The sequence below is a fragment of the Corylus avellana genome, chromosome ca1, assembly GCF_901000735.1.
Source record: "Corylus avellana chromosome ca1, CavTom2PMs-1.0".
Lineage (NCBI taxonomy): Eukaryota > Viridiplantae > Streptophyta > Magnoliopsida > Fagales > Betulaceae > Corylus > Corylus avellana.
Window position 1 is genome coordinate 18,100,368 of NC_081541.1, and position 21,241 is coordinate 18,121,608.

The 21,241-nt window shown below is 36.7% G+C and overlaps 2 protein-coding genes across 3 annotated transcripts in view; one reads left to right on the top strand and one right to left on the bottom strand.

Moving 5' to 3' along the window:
- Positions 1-849: 849 nt before the first annotated feature.
- On the top strand, positions 850-6,777 carry LOC132186225 (probable transcription factor PosF21). Of its 2 annotated transcripts, none has more exons than XM_059600095.1 (6): positions 850-996; positions 1,163-1,223; positions 1,320-2,268; positions 3,203-3,335; positions 3,533-3,617; positions 6,041-6,777. In XM_059600095.1, the coding sequence occupies exons 3-6, from the start codon at positions 1,553-1,555 to the stop codon at positions 6,412-6,414; spliced, it is 1,308 nt and encodes a 435-aa protein (XP_059456078.1). In that variant the 5' UTR covers positions 850-996; positions 1,163-1,223; positions 1,320-1,552; the 3' UTR covers positions 6,415-6,777. The 2 variants fall into 2 exon arrangements, with proteins under 2 accessions (XP_059456078.1, XP_059456070.1); XM_059600087.1 differs by having other exon boundaries at positions 1,368-2,268.
- Positions 6,778-7,991: 1,214 nt separating this feature from the next.
- LOC132181804 (electron transfer flavoprotein-ubiquinone oxidoreductase, mitochondrial) overlaps positions 7,992-21,241 on the bottom strand; it is a 24,981-nt gene continuing 11,731 nt past the window's right edge. Inside the window, exons 8-18 of the mRNA XM_059595037.1 lie at positions 18,476-18,592; positions 16,493-16,561; positions 14,664-14,756; positions 14,107-14,209; positions 12,652-12,776; positions 12,182-12,231; positions 12,018-12,084; positions 10,684-10,763; positions 9,483-9,611; positions 9,324-9,390; positions 7,992-8,274 (exon numbers count right to left, since the gene is read on the bottom strand). Coding sequence (XP_059451020.1) covers positions 8,191-8,274; positions 9,324-9,390; positions 9,483-9,611; positions 10,684-10,763; positions 12,018-12,084; positions 12,182-12,231; positions 12,652-12,776; positions 14,107-14,209; positions 14,664-14,756; positions 16,493-16,561; positions 18,476-18,592 — 984 coding nt within the window. The 3' untranslated portion in view covers positions 7,992-8,190. The remainder of the gene's footprint in view (positions 8,275-9,323; positions 9,391-9,482; positions 9,612-10,683; positions 10,764-12,017; positions 12,085-12,181; positions 12,232-12,651; positions 12,777-14,106; positions 14,210-14,663; positions 14,757-16,492; positions 16,562-18,475; positions 18,593-21,241) is intronic.

Below are 21,241 nucleotides of genomic sequence, written 5' to 3' on the forward strand. Positions count from 1 at the left end.
CACTATTAATCTTATTGTATTGGAAGGTGATACCTGACATGTATTATGATTCACCTGAGTTAATAACTAATAACAACTCCTAATTAGAGCATGACTTGATGGTGGCATGGAGGGACACCTGGTGAGACCCCATGCATGCACATAGAGAGAGAGACCCATGAAGGCATAAACACAAGCTACCGAGAGGTTTATACTTCACTTCACCTCTAACCCTAATTTTTAGATACACCGTACACCTATCTCTCATAATAAAGACCACTAGTTTGAGTATCAAAGGTATCTTTTGTCGACATATTCAGCAAGCCTCAATGTCTCCACCCTTGATTGTAGGCACTCATGGGCTTTGGCTCGGGGTGACCAATTGCATTACCACAAATTAATCAAGGATTTGGTTTGTAGACTTTTGTGCTTGATCCACTGTTCATGACAACTTTTTATTCTTATGGCTTTGAATCAATGAATTGTTAGATTGAACTATTTTTTTTTGAGAGCAATGCTATATATTATAATTTTATCTCATAATTATTTTATAATGTTGATATAGTAGTTTTAATAAATTCTTGATTTTTTTTTTTAATAAAGACTAATTTAAAATTTAATTACGAGTAATTTCTATTTTCTAGCCATACTCATTTCTTTGTTGTCCATTTCAAATTATTCCATTTGTGGTTTTGTCCTTTTTATGTTATATTTTTATTTTTTTGTAAAAAACAAAGAAAAAGAAATTACAAACAGAGAAAGAATGTAAGGGACAGGACTTGGCAGAGGATTCGGTCCCCTCGAAAGTTCGACTTATGTGTACGTTATATATATATATATATATACACGCGTACAAAGACCATCCCCGAAGGTTCGCTTTCTTCTCTCTGTCTCTCTCGCTCTCTCCCCCTGTCCATGTGATTTTGTTCATCCAGATTCGCTCTCTGTACAAAAGCCGCGGGATTCTCCTCTGCTGCGCTTTACAGCTCCCATTTCCAAGATCTGTCTGCACAATCTGTGAGAATTTATGTCCTCTGTTAACTTTACCGAGAAAATCACCTGATTTTCCTGCCAAGTTTTTATGCTGTTGTTCAATACTCAGTTATTTATATATACGTGTGTGTATGTTTTCTTAATTCTATTTTTATGAATCTCTCTGTATGTTGTTGCATCCATTGTTCAGATCTCTGGTTTCCTGACGCTTATGTGCTCTCTGCTACCTCGATTTTCTGAGCCTTTCTTGTGTAAGATTCTTGGGTTTAATCTCTTTATTCAATACCCATTTTCAGAGATTAGAGGAAAGTCTGTAATTTGAAGGGTTCTCTGTGCTCACATTCTAGGTTTTGTGAGGTTCATAGCTTCATTTTTACTCTCCCTATTGTCTTCAGCTATAATAGGAATCCGTTTGTTGAAGCTTGGAAGGAAAAGTGGTTCTTTGGGTGACTAAAAAAAGCCGAATTCGGTTCATTTTCTTCTAGGGTTTTGTTTCGTCCTGGGAGGAATTACAGTTTCTTGGGGTTTGGTATTGTTGAGCTATTTGTGAGAGTCTTTTCGGGTTTGAAATTTTTCCTAGATGGATAAGGAGAAATTCCCAGGCCATGGTGGAGGTTTTCCACCACCGTCTGGCCGTTACTCAGGTTTTTCGCCAACTGGAAGTAGTTTCAATGTGAAACCTGAGCCATCCTCTGCATCACCATCATACCCGCCACTGGCCCCGGGTGCTAGTTCAGACTCAGGTCATTTTGGGCATGGCATGAATGCAGATTCTAGTCGCTTTAGCCATGATATTAGCCGAATGGCCGATACCCCACGGAGGAATTTGGGTCATAGACGTGCCCATTCGGAAATTCTCACCCTTCCTGATGATATTAGCTTTGATAGTGATCTCGGTGTTGTGGGTGGTGCGGATGGGCCTTCATTTTCGGATGAGACTGAGGAGGACTTGTTTTCTATGTACCTTGATATGGACAAGTTCAATTCATCATCTGCTACGTCAGCATTTCAAGTGGGTGAGCCATCGTCTGCTGCGGCTGCACCAACTCTGGCAATGACATCCATGCCAACACCAGCGTCTGGAGCTGCAACTTCTGCCGAGAATGTTGCAATTGGTTCTAATGAGAGGCCCAGAGTTAGGCACCAACATAGCCAATCCATGGATGGGTCAACGACAATCAAATCGGAGATGCTTGTCTCAGGTTCAGATGAAATCTCCGCAGTGGATTCCAAGAAAGCCATGTCAGCTACTAAGCTTGCGGAGCTTGCTTTAATTGATCCCAAGCGTGCAAAGAGGTGTTATTTTCTTGAAGAGTTTTATAATTTTCCAGTTTATATAATCTCCAAAAGATTAAGGCTGAATGATGGTATTTTTTCTTATGTCAACTCTGGAATCGGTTGCTATAATTTTATTTTGGAACATATATTACTTGGTGCAAATTAGTAATCTTCTCTTGCAAAATTGTTTGGTCCTGCTTAGTTATATCCCATTTCTAAATATTTCACATGTGAATGACAGGTTTATGAAAATGTAGTGTGCGATATTTATTTGGCTAAACATTCTGGTATTTATGAGGTCTTTGAAATTAGTGTAGTTGCTTTCTGATTAAAAGGTATTGGTCCATTAGTTCTGGGATTGTTTCTATATGTTTATGATTGCTCAGTAGTTCGTTTAGTGTTCATTTTGGTTTGTTTGACCATTAAAACACTCTAAATGAAGCCAAAATATAAGGCTTCCTGTGGAGTCCCACTAAACCATTCATGATCTTTGTGGCACTTCTTGGTGGCTTATTGTTTCCTCTAGGATGATGGAGAGAGCTTCCACTAGGGGTAAAACTTTGGAAGTTTTGGGTCTAGTTTTTTTGGTGATTCTTGCATCTATATTTCCTGTCAATTATTCCTGTTTCCATTTCGGTGGCTGCTGCAGAATTTTGTGGGTTGTATTGCTTTTTCTTTCTTATATATATATATATATATATATCCTTGAGTCAAGATGGGAAATATGACCTATATTTCCAAAGTGTTTCCATGTTGCGAGAAGTGCTATTGATGCTCCTACAAAGTTTACCATTCCATGTTGTCAATCTTAGATGATTTCTTGCTTGTGATCTCTCTCTCTGTTTCTCTCTTGGAGATGTTTTTTTCTCATCCTCTTCAGTTTTTGTCTAGTAATAGCTATGTGTTACACTTTAAAATCATGCTGATATTTCCTTTTTGTTCCACGTGATAGGATCTGGGCAAACAGGCAGTCAGCTGCTAGATCAAAGGAAAGGAAGATGCGATACATTGCTGAGCTTGAAAGGAAAGTGCAGACACTGCAAACAGAAGCAACTTCCTTGTCTGCTCAACTGACCCTCTTGCAGGTAAATTGCATCAGCTCAGCACATACTCCCTAGTGAATGTGTAAGTTTCCAAGACTTGCATGTTTGCTGTATATAATTTGTGCAAGCATATGTTTGCTTTTGTTCTGCACAAGTTTGATATCTAGCATTATCCAACATATGGGTGTATATGGTTGTTTCAATGACATTTCTTTTGTGGGTCGGATTGTTATGAGCAGAGAGATACGAATGGTCTGAATGCTGAGAACAGTGAACTGAAGCTGCGCTTGCAAACAATGGAGCAACAGGTTCACTTGCAAGATGGTAAGCGCATATCTTGTGAACCCATTTCAAGACTAATCCCCCAATTCTAATGCTTCTTTTTGTTATGTTTCTATTGAGATTGTCACAAGAATTTAACGCAAAGCAAACATCTAACATGACAAATCTTAGTAGAGTAGGTTACAGATAATGCAATATGAATTTCCTTACTATAGGCAATGGTCTTTGTCTGCAGCTCATGATTTTCTCTCTCTGCCGAGAAGAGTGTTTGAATTTCTGTATAATTATTTTGTCATTTGTAAGGGCCGTATACTGCACTATCCTTCTAATTGTTCATGTCATGCAATTGTACCCTTGTTACAAGTATAAGATTTTGTATGTTCAAGGATCCCCTGGTTTTTTTGTCATTTATATTCTATTCTTGGATTATGACTTTTTATTAGAGGCTTGAACATGCCTCCAGGTGACAGATGTTCCAGCTATGGCCTTGTCAAGGGACATTCTTGACATGGCCATGCTCAGGTGACCCTCAGGTGTATCAATATTATAAAGGACTGAGCTAGTTTTTTCTTACCTTCCCCTGCATCTCTTATTTTTTTCTAGGATGAGTATAGTAACTCAAGTCAACATCAATTAGGAAGGTTTTGTCCTGCCTATGGTGCATATAATTGATTTTGAGGATTTTATTTGTACTTATTTGATCATGCCTTTTAGTAATTATAATTTAATTATTCCAAATACATTGGATATTGTTCCTTATCCATGTATGTACTATTTATTGTTGTTCTTTTACTTCTTTTTTTGTACAAGTCCTTTCAGGTTTGTTTTCTGAATGCTAGGGCTGTAAATCTTGAATTTATCAAATCTAGTGCGAAGACATAATGATGTTACTGTAGCTGGCCATTATCTCCCAATCTGCTCCAACCCCCTCCCCCCCCCAAAAAAAAAAAATGAAGGAAAGTTGGTCATTATTTGCTTACTCTTCTTAGGCATACATATCATATTTCATTCATTATAGTGTATCTGGTGTTGTTACCTCGCATCGCCATATGCACGTGTTTATTCAAAAAAAAAGAAAAAAGGAGTATTCTGGTGATAGGAGTACTCTGCATAATAGGTGCCTGCATTGGCATTATATTGTCATGCTGATGATATTTTGCTTCTAAATTTGGATTTTCATTGTCGGGAATATGGATAGCTTTTTTTTAGAAGTTGGGGTTCTTACAACAGATGAACATGTTTTGGTTTCAAAGGTTTGTATCATTATATTAGAGAGAGACAGTTGATTTTCATGACTTTGTTTGCATATAAATTTTGGCTTTATGATACTGGACCTACAGCTGGAAACATGTTTGTTGTTTTTTAAATCTTGACTTGGTAGTTTTGGCCACATTTTCTATATAATTGGAAAGGTATTCTATTTTTTGTTCTTTTTTCTTTGCTCTCAATTTGTTTTGTTTTTTGACATGCATGGCTTTTTTTATTCACCACTTTGGTCTCTGTCTCTCTCTCCACAGGTGTTAATATTTGTGAAGTTGTTTGTAGTGTCTTACAATATAATTCCTTTAGGAGGTTGGTATGCTGTAACATTTTAAAGCTTTCTAGCATGGAAAATGATGAAAATGGCCTACCACATTAACGGAAAAAATAAATTGAATATCCAATAATTCTGCAACATGTGGTCCGCCAATGTATAAGTTACATTCATGCAATGTAACAGGTGCTATTTTAGAGTCATTGGTTTTGCTTGCTATTAAAAGTTTTTCTTGCTATTAATGATTAGCTGATTCCTCTACAATCCCCTTTTTTGTTCGCCTATGAGTATTCCTGAACCATTTTCACTAATTAAGTGATAAGTAGGTATGTTTTGTATTGTTTTGGCAATGCAATCACTGTGTTGTCTTCAGTAGCACGTTTGGCATAACTGTTGTTTAAAATGAAGTCCTTAGTCGTTGCAGTAGTTATATGAATCACAATTATGGCATTCAAGCCTTTTCCACTCAGACCGAGATTCGGTGCAATACATAAATTAAAGAAAAAATAATAATAGGGGTGGCTCTGTGGGTTTTGCCACCCCCAAACAGGGGTTCGGAGGTGGTCACACTGCCCTTCTAGGTGGCTGAGCCCCCTTCCCCCCCCCAAAAAAAAAACCCCAACAGCCACATTTTTATTTTGGCTTTGTTGTCACGATCTTGGCCATTTAAATGAGAATGAACAGCCCACAAAATAGGTATTGCATCCCATGCAATACAAATACATGGGATCTCAATCCTTTCCACTCTGAATGTGATCTGTCTACTTCGATTACTTGACTTATTGTTTATTTCATAAATAGAATATAAATTTTTTGTATTGTGATCAATGAACATAGCACCTCTGCATTGCCGTAGATGATTGGTCCACTTTGATTACTGGACTGGTGCTATTTGCCTAATAATTAAATCTTGTTTTTTGTTTTGTGATAGCACTAAATGATGCACTCAAAGAGGAGATTCAGCATTTGAAAGTATTGACTGGCCAAACTATGCCAAATGGTGGATCTATGATGAATTTTGCTTCTTTTGGAGCTGGCCAGCAATTCTATCCTAACAATCATGCGATGCACACACTTTTAACTGCACAGCAGTTTCAACAGCTTCAGATTCATCCTCAGAAGCAGCAGCATCAGTTTCAGCAGCATCAACTGCATCAGCTTCAACAGCAACAAATGCAGCAGCAGCAGGATCAACAGCAACAGCAACAACAAACAGGAGACCTGAAAATCAGAGGATCCATATCTTCTCCCAGCCAAAATGAAAATGCTTCAGATGTCAACTCCTCTGTTTCCAAAGAGTGTTGATGGGCCAGTAGGGCAGGTATTGAAAGAGTCGTTGTTCAAAATTGTAGTTCAGATCCATCACAGATAGGAAAGTCTTCCCATCCCCCCTTCTTTTTAAATATGTTAAGTCTTTATCACATTTTGTATTTAGGCAGTTCTAGATATGATTTTAGTTTTAGATTGAATTGTTGACTTTAGACATTGTATCTGTAGGAAGAAGTGTATGGGATTTTAGTTTTAGTTTGATTTGGTTTAATGGGATGCTGATGAATTCAAATTTTTGAGGTTTGGTGTGGCTCTCTCTCTCTCTCTCTCTCTAACAGACCTATGCCAGCATTTCAGACTGGAAATTGATTTGTCAATTCTACCTTGGAATTCGGTTCACATTTGTCTTGGGTCACCGTGTTGTTCATGTTGCTGGCAATTCAGACTCAAATAGTTCTCCCGGCCTTCTTTTGTATCTATTGTGTAGCTTTTCCTGATGGATTAGTGGTCGAGCTTAATATGCCTTGTAATACACATGCATTGATAAAAAAGAAAAAAGTTTCCATCGGGAAGTCTTGGTGCAATTCCAATATAAAAGCACAGAGGGTGGCGAAGCTCTATTGCTGTCATCAGCCGTCGGATTGTTTCAAAAACCATTGTTTGGTTCCTTTCTTATGGCCTGTTTTGGGTGTGCATTAGAGTGACTTAAAAGTGCGTTTAATACTTAAAAAGTTAGTTTGAAAAAAAAAATATCCGTTTGATAAAAAAAATTAAGAACGATTTTAAAAGTCAAAAAAAAAAAAAAAAAAAAAAAAACCTTTTAGCAAAAGTTTTTTTCAAATACAATTACAAACATGATCTTAGTTTCACAAGCCAAGAAGCAATTGAAATGGACCAATTATTTGGCCAATCTCCAGTTTTTTATGGGTTTTTTTTCTTTTTTTTAGGATGACATTACATTGACTTTGCACTATCAATTCCTTGTGTACTTTGTTTATTTCTTATTTTAGTGAAACTTTATCTTGCTTTAAAAACAGAAAAACTAGGATTTGATGGTCAACTTTGTCGACAGATTTCCACAGGAATTTTTTATTGTAGAAACCATGTGCTGTTGGCATGCTTTTGGGATCTTGTGGTTGAATGAAGAATATTACTATGACTACTATAAAAATAAAATAATTGCAAAATGCTTAGTGAAATAGATTAGAGTCCTCGATATCACTAATTGCTAATTAAATCATTATGAGAGACATTATCTTTAGTTGATTAAATTGTTTAGATTTTATCATATCAACATTTATCATCTCCAAATCTCAAAAGAAAGCTTCCGAACTATTTTATTAATATTAATTACATTGTAATAACTCTTCAACTGTAAAACTATCTAAAAGAAAAATTAAAAGATTCTATTTTGATTTCCAACGGCTCTGCTAGTTATTTGATTAATGTACTCTATTATGGATGGAAGCTTTTTAGGTACGGGTGATAATCGTCCTTCAGCAAAAATCCATGGAATGACTTTCACCTGAGTAATGCTGCACGCTCCCACTCCCACTTCCACACACCGTGACCCTGACGTGGCTTTCAAAATCATGTCAAGAACTATGAGAGCGAGCGAGAATGTAAAGTATTATTATGGATGATATGTCTCAATACTAATAATAAATGATGCAGCCTATTTGATTGATCTGGCCATCTCCATGCCATTTCTTTATCGATAAAACATGCTTTGTCAAGCTTTACTTATTTCTGAAAGGGTCAAAGCATATAATTCCTTTGCAATTACAATGAGAAGATAGGTAAGCACTTGATCTACATGACTGAGTAGCCTGGGCCACCGCCTCCTTCTGGCACAGTCCACTCAATATTTTGCTTTGGGTCTTTGATGTCACATGCCTGAAAAAATTCAACCAAAAATAATACAACTTCAACTTGAAAGATAGCGAATATCGGGCATAACAAGTAACAAATGAAATTAAACTGCGATAAACACGATCCAACTTTTTTCTAGTGTGTGCAAGGAAAATATATTTGCATCATAAAACTTCCAAAAAAGTTATAAATTTCATTTCTACTGTGACAGTTCCATTCAAAATCTAAATACTCATATATGTCTGATTGAACTTTCAGTTGACAAATAATTTACCACTTCCAAGTTAACCGGGTTCAAGAAAAGAGAGCTATAGAACCAAGAATTGGATGCGTGGACAGCAGATACAGCTATACTTGAAAAACAAAGTGTCTTCTCATCTCCTGAATCATGTGATATATATGGCAGATGTAGGTTGCAATGAAAAAAACATCCCAAAGTAGATGCATTGGATATGAAACCGCAAGCAAAGAAACAGTAACAGCCAAGGTCCATCATCCATGCCATATGTCTGGCTGAAGAAATGGAAAGCAAGGTAGTTCTCCTAAAGAACAACAGTGATTCATGAATTACATGTCTTCGGAAGTGGTCTGCACATTCTTTTCTTCTGTATGTGTGCATGTATATGTATAGCTGGGATATGATGCATGTTAAATTGTCACTTATTTCCAAAGCTTTAAGCTGATATCAAAGTGTGAATTTAATTATTTTGGTTGATATTCTAATCCTGCCTTTTACATGTGGACTCAAATTCTCCATCAATAAGTATGAAATGGGGACTGAACTGTATAGTTAAGGTTCGAATTCAGGACCTTTATTTTGATACCATATTTAATTATTAGTTGTCCTTAAAGCTTTAACTGATAGAAAATGATGAATTTAATCATTTTAATTAATATTTTAACAAGGCATACCATGAGAGGAGGAAAAGAATTAAAAAGGTCTAGCTTCTCAAGCAAATACAAATAATGTTCTCTTTTGAAGTCTTCTACAAAAAATTTCTTTCCAAATGTGAGCAAGTGCGCAATTTATATGTATATGATAACAAACACAAAGTTCCGGTCCAGCATATCACCTTGCAGTGCAGGCAATTTTGAGCATTGACCTGCAATTTCAGTTGATTCTTTTCATCTGGGATATACCTAAATTTTCAAACAGGGATGAAAATGACAAGGAGAGATAATCTGTTTATAGAAGATTACACAAAGCACAAGCCAAAAAAATTGCAAATTACTCGTATACACGCGCAGGACAATATCGTGACTCAGGTGCAGCATAGTCTGGCAAATTAACAAGTTCAGGAATCTTGGGGTCCCTCAAGCAAAGGTGAGCAGGCTGGTCATGCTCATGATTTGTATTGCTCCTAAATAAGCAAATAAATATGAAAATATCAATGCCTAGACAAGCAGAGAAACAAAGAACAGTAACATAGGCAAGTTTCCCTAGTAAAATGAATTTCCTTGGGTTTCCATCTGTCTTTTGCAAAAAGTAAAAAATGCCACACAAATTTTCACCTCCATGAATGACATAGGGCACTCTTGAGATAAATGAAATCATGGTCTTTACCCAACCTAAACAACTGAGGGGTGGAACCCATACTTATCATGCTCCCACAGTATGAATTGGGTTATGAGGTGTTTGGTTTGGAGGTTGCCCTTCCGAACCATATTTGGTAAATAATGCTCCTCATATGGAGCAGGACAGGGTAGGACAAGCAAAAGACATGGGTGAAGGTAATACTATAAATAGTATTTATTTGCATTGTGTATATAGATAGTATAGCTTCTATGCTGCACATCTAATGTGTCATGGGAGCACAGGATGCAAAAATGGGACATCCAAAAGTCAGGAGGAGCTCTTTCTAGAAAGTGCACGGCCTCATTGAGAACAGAAAACTTCAGGTGGCTTCTTCAACTTCAATGTGTCATCATAATATTAGGAAGCCCATAGAAATTGCCATGACAAGACTTGTTCTGTATAGCTCCTTATTCAGCATTTATAAAGAAAGAGTACTTGTGTTTAAGCATTATTTCCCTTTGACTATCAAACTTGGAGATTCTTATTACCAGAAGGTCCAGAACCACTCTTTTCATGGATATTCATTACTTCCTCACTGTATGAAATTAGTTGCATAAGATCCTCTCTTTCTGTAAACATTTAAGCATACACTCATAAATTTAAGTAGGAAGGGTAGGAAGGACATCATATATAAGTGATGGGTCAAGGTGGACGGGCAACAAAAACTCTACCCCATCACAATCCTAACTCATAAGATCGGAAAACTGCATCAGTACATCCAAGCCAGGTCAAGGTTGTAACATCAGCAACCCAACAGGGTGGATGAAGTATGTTACCCTCGTAACCTGTTCCTCTGCCAATTGTTGATTGATAAATACATGAATAACAAAATTGAGAACATATTAACTATTTAAAACCTGTGTAGAGAGGTTGGTACATCAAAAGACAAAACCCCATCTGGCTTTGGATATTGAATAGGAGAACATAACTTCGCAACCTGCACACCATATTTGAGTGCACTTTATCAGCTAATTGTTTGCAATAAAATAAGTCAATCCTGGCTATAGAATATGCTAGTCATAAAGTTCAAATCTAGCTCAATGTTTCTGACAGGCACAACTCAAATCGCACTTATAAGCTAATGCTACCAATACATCCATCCTGAGACATTCAATCTGTGTTACTTCAGTCAAGTATAGTGAAGACAAAACAAACTTACTATTTAATTACTTCGGCTCCACTTGTTTCAACATAAAAACCTTTTCCATTTGGTATGACTGAAAATCTTGATCAAGCAGAAAACATTTTCAATTGAACAGGAAAATCTCCTTCAAGTTGTGTAAAATGGTTTCCCTTTTTAATTTCCATAAACCATTTCCAATTTTAAGCTTCTTCTTCTTGAACAACAGTACCCGAATTCTTCTCACACTCTCGTAGTTTATTCTCCACCGCTGCTGGAGGTCGCCGGCTGCTGGTTGTCGCCACCAGAGGTTGCCAGTCAATGATTTTTCATATGAACCAAATGCCGAAAAATGTTTTCAACTGAATTTTTTTCCTTAAAAATGATTTCACTAAAGAACTTTTCCAAAAGAAAACATTTTACATTGAAACAAATAGAGTCTTAGTTGAACTCCAAAGCATATTATGGTGAAAAATGACTAGAAGAATCTTTTCCAGAGTCGGTGATGAAGATCCTATGTTCATCTAGTCATTGCAGAATCAATGAATTATATTTCAGTACGGTGTGCATTAGGTGTCATATGGAAAAGAAAACAAAAAATAATCCTGCCCATGACCAAAATCATGCATGTCCTGATTGAGAAAACATGAACTGGTTCTGATCAGCACTTACAACATGGTTGTAGTATCATAATCTAACAATATGAGAGTGATACAACTTAGTATCAAAGCCACTCACAGATTGCTGATATATTGTATCATAACCTAGGGTGAGCTCAATGTTATTTGTTTTCTTCCCCCTAATGAACTGCTTCTTCCCCATACAAAATTGTACCTGATTATTTTATTTTTATAATGCTAAATCACCACTTATTCAAAAAGCTTAAACTGATAGAAAGAGGTAAATTTAATCAATAATTTAACAAAAAATAATTTACAACTTTGTGTAAACTATTTCATCTCACATTAACACCTTAGTACTCAATTAATTACCAAGTGCTGAGTATCAGCTTCGTAACTACGTGTGCAAGTGTAACTTGAATACATGGTTTCCTTGATAAAGTTTCCTCACCATAGTTGCTTCATGATCAGGTTTCCCATGCTTCAATGTGAAGGGGAGTCTTCCTTTTAGTATGTAGCTGCAGGAAATATGCACAAGTGATTTTGGAACCAAAAAGCAAAAAAGATCTTCATATAGTCAAAATGATTTTGATAAGTAGCATAATGAGGTCTTACTGTTCTAATGCACTCATGGCCAAGCCGGGAATAAGCCCATATTCAAACGCCTATAATGAAGAGAAAGATATTAGTAAGATGAAAGGTTACACAGTAATTTTAATTTAAGCCAAAGATTACATATCATTTTCCAAATAATTGAAACTCCATTTAGTCAGAAAAATCCAGCCACCTCCCAAATCAATCAGAAAAGGAGTGTGATCCTATGATTCTTTTGACCATCAGTAGTCAGACAACCAATGATTTATGGCAAATTGCTCCATGCATTCCAGAAGAAACAGATGAATTTGCTAACCATAATGATATAATCCATTTAAGGGGTGGCTAAGTGAGATATGGTTTTTGGAGATGGTTCAAACATTGGAAGACATGTAGGACGACCAAGAAGTTAAAAATTTGAGCAACACAAATTACTAGCTGTAGATGGAATAATAGTTTAGACATTAGAGGAGACATTTATTGTTACTTACAGGACGGTAGTTCCTAGCTCCATATAGCTCTTCCCATATCCATGACTTCTGTAAAGCATCCCAATATGTTTCCATATTTGAGCCTTCATGAAGTACACCAAATGTAGCTTCTGCTGCTAGCATTCCTGTAACAAATAGGAGAAAGTTAGAAAACATAATTGTATTTAAAGCAATCACCTAAGAATTGCTCATTGGGACTCATGAAAAATGTTGTGGATGCATCTGGAATTCATGACAACCTATTTACAGGAGTGTACCGTTGCATTTAGTGAATCATCCTAAATGGTAAACAATGGTAGCCAATTGAAAAAAGAAAAAAAAGAACAAAAACAAAAGAACAAAAATATAGGGAGTGTTTCCATGGATAAAGAAACACCAGATGAAAATTATCTCCTATTTCTCATGAGATATCTCCACAGAAAGAAGTACACAATCCCAAGACAAACCTTTTTTTTTTGATAGGTAATATCAAGAAAGCTTTATAAAATGCGTAGGCGCCTCAAGCATACAGGAAGTATACAAAAGGACACAAAGAGCAAAAAGAACAAAAAAACAAAAAACAAAAAACAGGAAAGTACAAGGAGAAGAACCCGCGTAACCCAGCACCAACAAGAACACAGCAACAGCCAACCTAACCCACATAAACCCACAACCCACAAGGACTAAACCAGAAACCCTCCCACCCGAAACCACATCTAATGATGATAGATACAAGAAGTAAAACTTTCTTTTGATATTAGTACAGAATTACAAAATATACATGTCTGTGACCACAAAGAAGAAAAATTCACATCTAATAATGATAGATGCAAGTTACAAGAAATAGTACATCTAGTGGTTGTGATTGGTCACCAAGAACTCAGCATTTCCTCAACCAAAAAATCATTTTTGGCCACACGAAAGATTGATTTGGCCAATTCATTACGCCAAAAAAAAAAACAAAAAACAAAAAAAAAAGGTATGTGCTTCCTTCCATATCATCTGGACATGATACTGTGCCTTTGACTACTTCTTCAGCTTAATGGCAGCCGCTCCCCTTTCTGATAGATAAACACAACTCAAACCCATATGGGATTTAACCTGTGATGTCATCCTCCACCCTTGTTTATGGGTGGAGGAGACACTGGTTTATCTAAAGACCATTGCATCTGTTCCTTTTTGTTTTTACTTTTCTCCCTCCCTAACTTCTTTTAAAACATTCAGGAAGAGATGCAAGAAAACACTCATTTACAAAGACAGCTACAAATCTCATGCGAAAATGTAAACGAAAAACAATAGTAACACTGACATAATTTACAAATGACCACATATTTTGATACAAATTTTCTGAAGTATTGTACCATAAGATTTTCACTACAAAATTTCTATATTAATTTAAAAAGTTCTTGAGTAGACATATTCAAACAGTGCTATGATTAAAGATAAGTCGTTTTACAGGAATATTGTGAGTGGTACCTGATTTCATTGCAGTGTGTGTCCCTTTTATCTTTGGTACATTTAAGAAGCCAGCTGAACATCCAATTATTGCCCCTCCAGGGAAAACTGGATATGGAATAGACTGAAATTTAACTAGCATCATATTCATATTTGTATAAAATATAATAACCAACAAAGAATGGTATATATCATACATAATTAACAGCTGGACGATCAATAGAGGACCCAAAAAATAAAAAATAAAAAAAATCTCCCTCCAGCTGCTATGTTATTCAGCTGTATGTGCCATAGAATTCAACTTGATTGATAAATATAGGTGCTCACTATATGGACACTTTGTGCTTGGATCTTTCCACATTAACAGCTGAGTAAAAGTTTTGACATATTGATAATGGCAAGCAATCACATAAGAATTTGTTTTGTGAGGAATCAAGTATGCCGCACAAAACCTTACTAGAAAGACCACAATGGAGGCTAAATGCAGGAAACTTGAGAACATGACTTCCTATTGCTCTGCTAACTTAATATTTGTTTCCCGTATGAAGAAATTGAAAATACAGGGATTACTAGCATACCTGATAACCACCTTCATTTAAAGTGCGAGCACCATACTCGAGAACACTCCCACCTTCCAAGAGTGGAATGATGGCAGGATGATGTTTAAGTTTCTATCAGCAGAAAAACCAATATTAGAACCTGCGTAAGTTTCCAAATACTTCATCCATAGCTAAACGACTTAGAGCCGAGATAGGGATAACAACAAACGAAATGAAGTATGATATAAATAGCCAAAAGATATTAGGTTATCTGCCCAATCTCAACTCTGTTTCAGAAAGGGCGATTCATTTCGCATTCCCTTTCATTAGTGAAATTGCATCTTAGGAAACCCACCCCCAATGTTCCCCCCCTTGGATTCACACCAACTGCCCATGGCTTAAGCTCACTGCATGCCTCTCTCAATCAGTAACAGCCATTGCAGAAAAGAAGCACTAATTCAGATTGTTATGTAGTTTCAATTGTTGATGGATTGTAGGTCAACCAGAATAAAGGTGCCTGTATGAAATGAACTAATATAATTTGTCAAGTTTAAAATCACATACTGTATTATGTTTCGGAAAGGGGAGGGACATTTCAAAAATTGTGTATTAGGGAGCCCCTCAACAAGTGACCATCGCAGGCCACTCTTCAACCAAAAGCTGCCTGGACAGCAAAATGACATCACTTTATAGAGGGTTCAATGTGATGCTAATAACTTGTCACAAGCTACTTTTGAATCTGGATAAATTGTTGGTTGACCAAAAAAGCTCGCAGATAGTTGGGATAGGTCCAGTAGTGCTGACGACTATAATGAGTTCACCTGATTTAATTTGCAATAAATTTCCAAAATACATAAATTTAAAATTATATATAAGTAATAGGATCATCTCTGACAACTTTTCACTGTTTCCACAGCAAATAATATAGGCCATTAAATATCTTATACACAAACCACATTTGGCTATTTCCATTTAACATCTCAAGAAATGAATTTTATCCTAAATATTTGTATCATTTTTCATGATCGCTCCATTTCCTAGTAATTCACCTTACAAGAAGAAATTCTAGACATCTGCCTTTCAAGGCTATGCTTAAAAGAAAAAATTTCCTTGAAATGCCTGAATGCACCCCTAGTGTAGCTTTCCAGAAGGTATTCTATGCTAAAATATTCCCATACACCCATAACCCGCAAGAACAACCAGTCTATCAAGAAAACAGAAACTAGTGCTGTCAGAAAAATTATAAAATTTTTCATTGGCATTTAAGAAAAGATGATGTGAAACTTTAGATCAATGAGCATATGCATAACAGAATTGAGCAAATATATTAAAAGAGCATGTTTGGAATTGTGTTTGAGAAATAGAACTTTTAAGTCAAAAAACGTTTTTTGGCAAAAGCTTCATTTTGCTAAAAATGCGTTTTTGCTATTTTTAAAGTAAAAAAGTCAAATAAGTACTTTTAGAATTTTTTACCAAACAAGCCAGCTTTTGTTTGGCAGGGCTTTTTAAGTACTAAAAGTATTTTTTAAGTTCTCTAACGCAATCACAAACAGGCTCTAAATAAATGAACAAGAAGCAGCACAACTCTAGCACACGGAAGGTACACAAGAGATTCACCTAGAAAGAAAATCTAGCATCTAAAATTTAAAATATTAACAAACACCAACAAATTTGAAAAAGAAAAGCAGCTGAGGCAGCCATCCAATTATACAGGGAACACAATCACAGAATCTTCAAGTCCAACACTGAATCCTCACATCCTTTAAGATTACAAGCATCCTTCTCCCTCCAAATACACCACACAATGAACAAAAGAATAGCATTCCAAATACCATTACTGCTATTTACAAAAGAACAAAGATCTCTACCTGGAATTCCTCATAGGGGTTCAAAAAAGGGTTATGATAATTCAAAGAAACCACAATGCCAATAGCAATCTGCATAACAAAGCAAGGAAACACAACAATAAATGGGCTACCCAGATCAGGAATCTTGTAATGAAAAATACATGTCAATGATATGCATTAAAACATTTAAAACAACTTAATTGATAGAATCCCAAGAATGATACAAAATATGAATCTTATCAAAGAAAAAAATGTGAATCAGTTATCAGCAACACACTTTTTGGCGCCAAAAATCAAGACAGGGCCGCCAAAAAGTTTAAGGTTGATACAAAATTCTGATTCAATAACGTTTTTTTTTTCTTGATAAATATTTCGGATCAATTGTGTTGAGCATACAGTAATGTCGACAGTAAAGAGGATTACAACTGCAACAGTGGCTGCTCTGTCAAAACTAACTATTTAAGAATAAATTTATGGTGTTTAAATGTAAAGTGGGAAAGAACAGTGGTAATAGAATAATGGTCTGAATAAGGAGTGAAAGTTTGCATTTGATTAGTCAAACACCTGGCTAGCCATGGCTAAGAGATGAACACCAGCACATGATTGGAACTTAACTGACTTTCTACACTAATTCTGTCCAACTAGGAAAATCAGGCATTCACATAGTGTTTATTCTAAAAAAAACAGTGTCTTAGAAATGCAATCAGGCTTGTTGCCCTTCAAAAAGATTAAGGTAATGATGGTAAAGATGACACATTATCTTTAATATTGGATTAATATCGATACGGTTTTTGTTTTGAAACAAGTGTACAAGTTCTTAAGTTCAACAAATAATTTATTTAGTAAAAAAAGTCTGTTAGTGTGAGAGATGAAACCCACTCCAAGATTGAAGATGTAAGGAATTTTGTATTCTCATTATGAATTTTGTAAGATATTTGTTATGGAATAGATGAAATGTAATAGGTGAGGTGTAAAGATTATGAACTGAAGTGGAAGATGGTAATGAAGTAGATTGATAATGGGTTATTCGAAATACTCAGGTCTCCAAAAGAAATTACAAACAACTCAAGTCTTTTTTCAATGTCTATCTAAAACTCCTAACAGACCATCTATACAATCCAAGCCCAAAGCTAACTACCCAGCCAGCTGGCCCAAAAATTGCGGTAACAACCCAGCGCTTAAAGTGACACACGTTCTCTACACAACAGAAATGTGCATCCCACTCCTACAAACCTTAGTTGTTTATAGCTGTACCACACTACTCCACATACTTGGTTCACAAGCTGCCACGTAGCCCTTCCAGAAACTTCCCCCTAAAGCCACGCCTAACCCTTCTTTCAGCCACATACTCCTTTCTTCTTTTCTTATTTCCTTCAGCAACCCTAGCCTTCTTCCTCTATGTGAACCGTTGCCTCTCTTCTTCTCCTTCATGACCGTTAGGTCATGAAGCATATTACAGAAGAGATACTTTTTAGTACCCCTTAGTACATATTGAATAAGTGGACTGGTGATGGAAGAATTGGTACTATTCAGTGTTAAATTTTTGTATTTTTTAACCAAGTATATTCCTTAATGAAATCCAATTTGACTTTGCATGAAAAAAAAAAAAGAAAAAGAAAAAAAGAGGAGGTCCTTGTTCCTCTGCCAAGATATGAGTATCACAGAGAGGATACTACATAAAAATCCACAACCATTCCCCCTTTACCCCTCCCCTCCATCTCTCATTCACTCTTTCTAACCAAAAGTATAAAAATTCTTGAGGAACTGAAAAGTAAATGAAAGTTCATGCTCTCACATTACAATATTTTAAACATGGAGACAACAGTCCTGGAAATCTAGCCTGAAAATCACAACCTTCAAGGATCATTCACACAAACACTACCAGGGAAGGATCAAAAAAGCAAGGGAGAGAGAGAGAGAGAGAGAACGTAAAAACAAAATAACGAGTATCCCCTCTTCAAGCATATCCATTCCATGCAAGCAAAAAAAAAAAAAAATTGTTACCTGTCTATCCTTAAGGTGGTACAAAAACGATCCACCATATGTCTTTTGATCCAAGGGCCAACCTAATGTGTGAACCACAGCACCGGGGTTGTGTTTTCCTTCCTCGATTTCCCAGACCTGAGTATAACACAGCTTCAAAGCTTGGGAACAAGCTACATAAACCTTCTTGTATGAATTAAGTGTGATACCCCAAATTGTGAAAGTGTATTAAGTCCCATACTGAATGAATAGATTAGCTTTGTATGAGTATGTATTAAGCACCACATTAGTTATACCAAGTGAAACTGAGTAATATAAGTCATTACAGGGAGTTCCAATAGTAACTAGACTTTTTAAGGTATTGCACAGATGTGGTAACATTCCACCATGTTTTGGCATTACGAAATTCTTCTCTTCCAAGACCCATAAGAATTACTTGGGTGGGTTAGGTTTAATCAAAACACCAACTTATAATTATAGCGATACATCTTGAAGACTCAATTGCTTAAAAAGAAAAATACTACTTCAACCATGTTTACAACTCTATGTCATTGGGGAATTGGAGAAAGCTACTTTAATGGAGGAGATAAGTTGAAGGCAAAAAGTCTAGGGTTTTATGGTTAAAAGAGGGTGGCAAACGCACAAATTTTTTCCATAGGGTGGCCAATTCAAGTTGGAGGAACAAATCCATTGAGTCGTTGATAGTCAATGGCTCAGTATCTTCTAATCAACCGGTAATCAAAGCTCACATTGTGCAATTCTATGATAGTTGTTGAGAGGTTTTTATGAATAAAGTATAGAGGAAAGAGGAGGCTGTTCAAAGATCCATAGCCTACCTCACACATATTATATATAAGCTTTGAGAATACATAAATGACCAAATTGCCCTCATACCCTAATACATTCTTCTACATTCTTCTAACACATTCTTCTACATTCTTCTAACACGCCCCCTCAAGCTGGAGCATATATATCATATAAGCCCAGCTTGGAACAAATAAACTCTAACCGGTTACGACATAAAGACTTTGTAAACATATCAGCTAATTGGTCTCCAGACTTCACAAATACTGTAGATATGTTTCCATTGAGTATCTTGTCTTGGATGAAATGACAATCAACCTCAATGTGTTTAGTCCTTTCATGAAAAACCGGGTTAGATGCAATATGTATGGCAGCCTGGTTATCACAAGATAATGGGATAGGAGTAGTAGTCGAGAAGCCAATCTCCTGAAGGAAATGTTGTAACCATGTCAACTCAGTAGTCGTATGAGCCATTGCCCTGTACTCTGCTTCAGCACTAGATCGTGCCACCACTGTCTGTTTCTTACTCTTCCAAGTTACAAGATTACCACCAAAGAATGTGCAATACCCTGTAGTAGACCGTCTATCTGAAGGAGAACCTGCCCAATCTGCATCAGTAAAACCTTCTACCCTAAGATGTCCATTTGGTCTATACAATATTCCTAGACCAGGTTGTCTCTTTACATAACGAATAATCCGAGTAACAGCTTCCCAATGTGAAACCCGAGGAGCCTCCAAGAATTGACTGACAACACTAACGGCATATGAAATATCTGGCCTGGTGATAGTAAGATAGTTCAACTTCCCAACTAGACGACGATATCTGCCGGGATCTTCAAATAATTCACCTTCATCCTTTAGTAATTTCTTATTTGGATCCATTGGAACATCAACTGGCCGAGAACCCAAAAGACCTGTCTCTTCTAATAAGTCAAGTGCATACTTTCTCTGGGACAAGTTGATACCTGTTCGAGATCTAGCAACTTCAATGCCTAGAAAATATCGAAGTTTGCCCAAATCCTTTGTATGAAATTGATCCTGTCGGAATTGTTTTAATCGGGCAATGCCTCCTGAATCATCCCCAGTAATGACAATGTCATCTACATATACCACAAGGAGAATATAGCCAGCACTAGTATGTAAGTGGAATACTGAATGATCTGTCTGACATCTCTGTAGACCAAACTTCAATACCGCTTCAGAGAACTTTCCAAACCATGCCCGCGGTGATTGCTTGAGACCATACAATGCCTTTCTTAATTTACAGACATAGCCCTGAGACTCCCCCTGAGCGACAAACCCAGGTGGTTGCTCCATATAAACTTCCTCACTCAAATCCCCATGTAGAAAGGCATTTTTGACATCCAATTGGAACAATGGCCAATCAAGATTAGTAGCCATGGAAATAAGAACACGAATAGATGAAATTTTGGCTACAGGAGAAAAAGTTCATCATAATCAATACCATACGTTTGCGTATAGCCCTTAGTAACCAACCGAGCTTTCAATCTTTCAACCGAACCATCAGGATGAAACTTAACTGTGTAGACCCATTTGCAACCCACAGTTTCTTATTAGGTGGTAAGGGAACAAGCTCCCATGTCCCATTGTGATGCAAGGCCTTCATTTCCAATTCCATAGCTTGCCTCCAACTAGAGTCAGATATTGCAGCCTGCACTGTCTTAGAAATAGAAACACTAGAGAGATGGGAAATAAAGCAAGAAAGTGTAGGAGATAAAGAATTAGTGGAGACAAACTGACTAATAGGATGTTGGGTAGTGCAAGAACGTGTACCTTTTCGTAGGGCAATAGGCAAGTGGTCGGATGGATGTGGAGGCAGCGGATCTAGAGACGATAAGGATGATGATGATGGTGCAGGAGCTGATGGTCGAAGTCGGCGTTGATAAACTTGGAGTGGAGCAGGTTGGCGGTGAGGCAGCGAGACCGGAGGAGAAGGAGAGACCGGCAGAGAGAGAAGAGGAA